Source organism: Rhopilema esculentum, chromosome 5, assembly GCF_057945365.1.
Source record: "Rhopilema esculentum isolate cy_ngs chromosome 5, ASM5794536v1, whole genome shotgun sequence".
Taxonomy (NCBI): domain Eukaryota; kingdom Metazoa; phylum Cnidaria; class Scyphozoa; order Rhizostomeae; family Rhizostomatidae; genus Rhopilema; species Rhopilema esculentum.
This window is the reverse complement of record NC_142819.1, coordinates 7,093,156-7,100,774: the sequence shown is the minus strand read 5'-3', so window position 1 is coordinate 7,100,774 and position 7,619 is coordinate 7,093,156. Positions and strand designations below refer to the sequence as shown.

General features: G+C 34.8%; 1 protein-coding gene across 1 annotated transcript; it reads left to right on the top strand.

Annotated features, from left to right (window-relative positions):
• The first annotated feature begins 2,240 nt into the window (after positions 1-2,240).
• On the top strand, positions 2,241-7,524 carry LOC135689479 (cilia- and flagella-associated protein 299). Its single transcript, XM_089116189.1, has 10 exons — positions 2,241-2,425; positions 2,572-2,625; positions 3,658-3,734; positions 4,221-4,311; positions 4,660-4,698; positions 5,289-5,327; positions 5,941-6,005; positions 6,617-6,671; positions 6,851-6,925; positions 7,270-7,524. The coding sequence occupies exons 1-10, from the start codon at positions 2,321-2,323 to the stop codon at positions 7,366-7,368; spliced, it is 699 nt and encodes a 232-aa protein (XP_088972315.1). The 5' UTR covers positions 2,241-2,320; the 3' UTR covers positions 7,369-7,524.
• Positions 7,525-7,619: the final 95 nt, after the last annotated feature.

Below are 7,619 nucleotides of genomic sequence, written 5' to 3'. Positions count from 1 at the left end.
TCCTTCATTGTCATCAAGGGTCATTACATCGTAAACGAGTCCTCTGGAACCTGAAGGCCATACTGCTCTCTGATTCTCTTGTGCATAGCACGGTAGCCTAATAACTGATCTGGACCATCTTTTTCTGCATTAAATGCCTCACCCACTTGATTTACAGTTGTATCGTAGTCGACGAATTTTATTCCAAAATGTTTCATGCGCCTACTTGATGTACCAGGGCTCCAAGCGTACTGAGAAAAATCCCTTTGCAGAAAGTCAAGAATTTCAGCTCTTCGCAAGTTTCTGGCAACCATACAGCGAATAAATTTTTGGAGTTCGTTATCCTCTGTCCATTCGTTATTTCTTTTATATTATGCAGCCATATGGAGCAAAATCTCCCTTTCTTGGCTACATAAGCGAAAGGTAATTTATTTAGAAAATCAAAAAGGGCGCGAAAAGCTGCATGGAAATGAGGCGCTTATTCTTACAAAGCATTGTGGTCTATGAGAACGCTGGGCCGATCGTGACATTTCATTTTGAAAATGAAAACGAAAATGTTTCTTTTGACGAACTTTCAATGTGATTTTCAGAAACAAAAATAAACAATTCTATTTGAAACTTGGAAAAGAAATGTTTCTTTAATTTTTTTATTATGTTTATTCTGCTTTTTGACATGCTATTTTAAACTTCAAGAAAATAATTTGAATTTAATGTCAAATTTACCACAAATATCTGTGATTTTTTTATATTTCATAAAATATGTTTCTGTTTTTTGAATGAGAATGCTGGGCCACCATAGACTTCCTCAACTAACCGCAAATCTGGAGATGGCTGTTCCGCAGAAGTGACCGTTATTAGAGGTTTCACTGTATCAGACCTGTCAACCCTCCCGGTTCAGCCGGGAGACTCCCGGTTTTGACTACTTTCTCCCGGTCTCCCGTTTTTTAAAATTTTTCTCCCGGTTTCAAAGATGTCTAGCAGAATGTCTAGGAAGAATCTTCACCGAATGTTCGATTGAACTGCGCATCTCATGCTTCAAAGACAGGTCCATCGTGTATGTTTTCTTTTTACGGAGGTAAAATTTAGATATACTGGTCACATTGACTTCCACATGACAACAATCTTTTTTGTTAGTGCTTACTGATTAACAAAAAGCACTTAAAGTTATTATGAAGATACCTCTCATGATCACTTTTGTCATAAACTGTTTGCTGAGCACAACATTTTATCAGGTATATTTATTCCCTTAACAAATCACTGTGATCTCCCCGTTTTTGACCAAATCTCCCTGTTTTTCTTTAGGAAAAATCTAAAATCTCCAGGTTTTGAAAATTTAAGGTTGACAGGTCTGCTGTATATGTGTTTATTACTCAATTAAATAACTTTTTATCCTTAAATTTTTTGCTGAATGCTGCAAAATTCGTTACAATATAATTGTCTGCAATATTTGACTTAGTCATGTGTAATATTATATGTATCTAAGCTATTGTGTATCTCTCTACAGAACTTACATCTCTTTACAGAACTTTTTCAAAAGTCCTAAAATCATTTCCTAGAATAGAAAAACACAAATATAACCTTTTCAGAAAAGTTTTTGCAAAAGTTTTTGATTGAGTTTTAACCGTGCAGTAACGCTTAATGGCTTTATAAAAGTGGTTTGAGTTTTGAATGGCATGTTGTTCTCAACGCTGACGCCATTATTAATTCGTCGAAGTGGTGCTATACTTTTGCTCACCTAGTGTATTTCATGAAAACAAAGGAGAACATTTGTTAAACTAGGTTAGTGTTAAAGTAAAGGATGTGTACAAGCAGTGCCAAAAAGCAGATCGACATGAATAGAAATTTGCATTAAAAAGCAACTTGTAAAATTTTTTATACTGTATATTTATTTGAACCAATCATATGTAAAAAGAATTCAAAACATTGAAAGTAACGAAATAATGGCTGAAGAACAAGTAAACGAATGCGAGAAACAGAAAGGTTGCTTACTGTGATTAAACCACGGGGCAGTAGAAGTTATTGCTTGGGGCAAAAGATAGAATTTTTTTTATTGTAGCGAAGTTGCAAGATCTGAGATTTTGCAACATTAAATTTGATGTTTTAGCGGGCTATAACTTAAGAGGGCTCTAGCACTCCAAATCTTCAGCGATTTGCTGTTTCAGTGTTTAATTCATAACCATTTCACGCTAACTGATGGAATAGTTTTAGGGAGCCTGGAAACAAAGGCCAGAGGACGAGGAAGGCAATCAACACAGCCAATTCTTTGTTTCTATGGTAACGTAAACAGCCTCCCTCTCGGTAAGAGGCCTTTCCAAAGAGTTTTCTGGCCACAACAGAAAAGATGGAGGAAGAAGCGGTAGCTTCAGACAATATTGTAACCGAGTTTGCTACTTACGAAGACTTCTTAGACAGCCAGATAACACCATTAGACCTTTATTATCTTGAGGTATGTAAATTAATTGCTAGAAAAGAATAAATAGGGAGGATCAGCGAACGAATTTCATCGCTGTAAGGTGATAACTTCTCATCGATTGCGAATGGATAAAATAGAAAATCTGAGTTACCTAACAGCATTTGGTAAATATTTTTAAGGATGAAGAGCTGGCAAGGCAACTGGTAGAGCTTGGTTATAGAGGAAGTGGGGAGGTATGACAATTTTTTCTTTGAAGTTGACCAACGAGGCAATCTTCACTTGAGCTTTTATATAATCGCTACTGTTGTAAGCAAAAGTTTCAAGAATCTTTTATTTCCAAACCCTTTTGCTCCTATTGTTCTCAAAAGATGGTGCCATTCGAATAACTTAATCTTTCATTCAGTACTGGTTATATTTAAACATGCTATATCTTATTTACCATCAAGAGTTTCCTCGTGATTTTTAATGCCGATAGCTGTGTTGGTTCTTTGATATATATCAGGCGCGGATCCAGCCTGAATTTTGACCTGTGCAATGCAAAGGTTGTCAGAAAGAGAAGCCACGCCCTTTTGTGTTGGAAACGCCCAAACTTTTCTCAATAAATTTCTGATAATGAATAGGGAATTCAAGAAAGGAATTCTTAGGAAACGACTTGCAAAGAGAAGACTAAATTTATCTGCAATTCGAAGGAAAAAGGTATTGAAAAAGCATACTCGGACCAGGGCCCTCCACTATTCAAACACAGTGGTCATATCACAAGACCACAGAGCAGATGTTCGTTCCTTAGCAGATTAGCAGGGGGTGAAGCAGCGATTGTCAATTGCCATTTTATTGGCTGTAACAAACAATTGCATAGGTTCACTGTAAACAATTGCATAGGTAAACTCTGATTCCTATTGGCTGGCTGAGCCGCTGCAGAGGCAAGCTCGGCTTCTGATTTGCTAAATCAAATCTCATCTATGCTCCCACCAAACTTTAGCTTACAAGATGTTTGCAGAGGTCAAGCAAGCGGTGAAGGGCGGACGTTGCTGAAGAATTTGCCAAAGAAATTATTGATTAAAAATTTTGATAGTTTCTATTTTATTTTGCTGTTGTAAAAATCTGACTTATGCTTCTGCATAGGTTGCTGTAGTCTGGATCCGCCTCTGTCTATTACTTGCATATATGCACCCATGTTCTGAATTAGTAATGCTGTAACTCTGTACCACTTTGAATGCTTAAATGATTTATTGAGACTTCAATCCACGTTTTGTATTTAACTCAAGGTGCTGAAAAGAGAGGAATTTGAAGCGAGAAAACAAGCAGCTGAAGCTAGTCGGCTTTCAAAAAGAAGCCAACAAAAGTAGGTAGAAAGTAACAAGGAAGAGCAATTTATTTCCAAAACAAAATAAAGTTTAATAAAAGTTTCTCTATTTTCAAAAAAATGTTACTACATTACATATTTAAAAAATATACACTGGTTAACAGGTCTGAAACTTTGTTATTTGCTTATGCAAGCCAGGTACAGAAACATCTGTTTGTCTGGTACACAGTCTAAAATAAAGTTTGTGCTGCCAATTTAAGTTATTTTATGCAAACAGGAAGCACAAATCCAAAAAATCAATATGATAATGTTACCACCAAAAATCAATATGATAATGTGAATATATGGAGATAGCTAGCTAGCCTGGATATGCTTCCAGGCTGGATGGGCTACTTTACCTTCAGCATGATTTATTACCTATAACTTGATATACATTATAGGTCATTTATCTGCAAGCTAAAGGTAAACTTGTGTTTTCAAAAACACCAGTTACTTGATAAACATCCATCTCTTGATTCCTTGTAGAGTGCTGGCAAGTTCTGGCAAAGACCTAGGTGATCCATTCCTTCAGGCACTGGCCCAAAGAGAAGAGGCGAATAGAAACGGAAAAATGACAGTTAGTGCCATTTCAGTCAACCTGTCTAAGTAGAAGTGACTTGTTATCAAAACAAATAAAAATATACTGTATTTCAAAGAATACCATCTCATATGAAATACGGACCAAATGATAGATTGCCACAATCAGTTATAGGCACTTGCCATCTTTAGATTTAAAGATCTTTAAATTGTTTTTCATGGTATTTCAATTATGTTGTCAGGCTACAAACTATTATTGAAACACTATTCATAAATTTTTTTAAGGGTTTGCTCATACATTTGAGTATAAATAGCACTGAACCATGCTATTTCAACTTAGTGAGTTTGAAAATACTGCAATAAAAGTGAAAGTATTTTTTCTTTGCAGACAATAATATTCATCAGGGATAAGAATGCAAGAGGGCAGGTATGAACTTTTTTAACATTTACTCAAATCTTTCTTCTTTTGAAATAAATTCAAGTAAGCTCCTTTTTTAAGAATTTCTTTGGTGCCTGGTCACAAGAAAGTTTTGGAGTGCAGAATAAATTTTCGGGAAATAGAGGAAATAATAAAAGATGCTAAAACATGAAAGGTGCAATTTTTCTCACATAAAAGGCACTTTTTTCATTTTTCATTCCTTCCCTTTTCAAAAATTTATTATTACCATGTGCCCTTTTCTATAAAGAGCCTCTTCCACTTTTTATCCCATTTGATGTCTGTGACCAGACCTATTCTTTGCTGATAATGGTCTTTTTTATAAGTCTGTTTAATAGGATATTTTGCTTGCTTTTATAGGATATTTATAAGATATTTTGCTAGGATATTTTCCAAGGATTGTTTTTATAATAGATATTGGCTCAAAGCAGTGCTTACTAGGACAGAGTAAGCCATGCTTTTATAGTTTGGTAGCCAGTTATCGTGTTGTTAATTGAATAAGGAAACCAATATTGTTGTAACTAGTCTTTGAATGCTGGAGTTCAATTAAGTTTTAAGTAAACATTGTCATCCTTTTTTAGGAAATTTCTGGCTATATTGATTATGCACACAGACTCAAGGTATGATATTTTTCACAGCACTACTCTTCTGTCATTTATAAGAAAGAGATGTCTTTTCTTTCTGATGATTCTAAGATATGTCAATTTGTGCAAATTGTCTATTCTTAAGGACTTTTGATAGATTAACTTGAAAGTTATCTAGCACCTTGCCTGAACCTATTGTATTAAAAGTTTGAAAAAGTTTTTGAAATAATGCATATTATTAGTTGAGAAAAGTGCCTTTGCCTGAGGTACCTTGGTATCAAAATAGTGCAGTAAAATTTCAATGATCCTTAGTGAGGCTTAATTTAATGTGTTTTGACGTCAGGGTGAGCTATTGTTGTAAAGTGTTTGTAAAAACCCTTTTTTCCAGGAATAAAAATCACTTTGAAAAAGTAAGAGTGTTCTTCGAAGATGTATACGTTATGACAGCCTAAGGAAATTTTCTAAATGGCAAAAACTTTTATAATACATGTGGAGGGGGGCAAGGAAGACTGGTTTTGAACGTGAAATGTAGAAGGTGTTGGACTGCTTTGTAATTAATTCAATTGCCCTAATAGCTTCAATGCTTGGTGCATTCTGAATGAAATGATTCAACTCCTGAATAATGTATATCTCAAATGTCTTACTCTAGACAGAAGATTTCGAACCCTATTTTCTGGGAAGAAAAAGATTGCTTCCGAGGCCGTCAGATTTAAGGTATTGCTGAAATTCTTATCTTTAGTCCAATCATTTCTTTCCTTTCATGAATACAAATGTTCAAGTTTTGTCTATTGAAGACCCCGTATGATTACAGCTTTGTATTGTTTAATAACAGGTCATTTATTTTTTATTTATTTGCATTCACCAGGATTATATAATTTTGTGATATTCTGCCTCTTGGTTAAATTCTCCGTTTTGATTCCCTGTCTTTTTTCGTTCAAAACGTTAGACATTTAGAAGAAAAATACTTAAAGCCATAAAACCATAGATATTAACCCAACTATAAAAATAGCATTGCTCCTGTCCAAGTAAATTTAGATTTGGACCACCATGAATAAAAGTTATGCAAACTAATTTTACCTCGCATTAAGTTAAAATTCTTGTCTTGCCTCACATTAAGCGTGAATTTCGCAATAGCAGCTCAGAACCGTCCTGTTCTACACACAAATGCCAGTACAGTAAATACAAAAGCAAGTGTAGCTGTAGATACGTCATAGAACACTTCATGTCAAACCTGTAAGCTGTAATGTTCATAGGCAAACTTGCTTTATATTTTCATCTAATCTTCCTTTTTTCATTTCCTTCTTTTTTGGTTTCTTTTAACGTAGTTTCTACAACTGGGAGACACAGAAATGTACCTCGAATGCGACACCAAACTACCAGGTAATGAAAAGAACGGCCTATGCTACAGAATTTGGACAGCCTTTTCCTAATCTCTTCTTGTCATTAAAATATTTTTTGATAACTGTTTTCCTGTTGCTTTGAATGTTATTCCTAATAATATAGAACTTATCATAGTTTTCGTGATCAAATTTTGAATGCAGTATCTTCTTCGCTTGTAGGTTATAGCTGAAAATTCATCTGGTTTATTGTTCAAGAACAAGCGTGATCGCAAAATCCTTAATGTCGACCCCAAGGTATCATTTTTTCCTTTTTCTGTATCACTACCAGATCAACAGACATTGATAGGGGGAGTGAACGAGGGCAGGGTGCATTAGGCTGTTGTCCTTTCTATAACATCTTATTCAACTTTCATTGGTCGACTTGAGTCCTGCATGAATTTAGTAACAAGGACTTAAAGTTGAAATTTTTTACGCTTAAACATCGACTCGCTGATTTCCAAATTTCCAAATATCCTTATTTAAGCTTTATGTTTTCTTTTGCTCAAAATTTGGTCTTGGATTTCGAGTTTCGTATCAAACAACATTATGTTTAATTTCTTAGACTTTCTAAAAATGCAATGACTTTATGAATTTTTTAGGCCCAGACACCGGGTGATAATTCTGCGAGGATTGTGATTGAATCACCGAAGTACATTCAGATTGTCTTGTATGACCACATCACAAGGCGAAAAACTTAAAAACAACTGGAACCAAGGCTGTTTCTATATGTTTTATGTAAATAATCACTATGTGTCTCATGTAAAATCTGTATGTCAAATTAGTCATTAGCTTCAAGGTAGAATCTATTACTGTAGCTTGTTTTTCATCTTGTTGATGTAAATAGCATTGTTCTAAAGTCAAAGTTTGATTATTTGTTAGTGCTATGTTCTCGCGATATTTGTCGATTTCGTATTTCTTTGTAACCTAGAGCACGCCTAATCGCCTACTC

Excerpts from the sequence above, each read along its gene's own strand:
- LOC135689479 (XM_089116189.1), top strand. The coding sequence starts at position 2,321 with ATGGAGGAAGAAGCGGTAGCTTCAGACAATATTGTAACCGAGTTTGCT. Across the intron at positions 4,312-4,659 it reads ATAGAAACGGAAAAATGACA|ACAATAATATTCATCAGGGA; the intron begins GTTAGTGCCATT and ends TTTTCTTTGCAG. Across the intron at positions 6,926-7,269 it reads TCCTTAATGTCGACCCCAAG|GCCCAGACACCGGGTGATAA; the intron begins GTATCATTTTTT and ends TGAATTTTTTAG.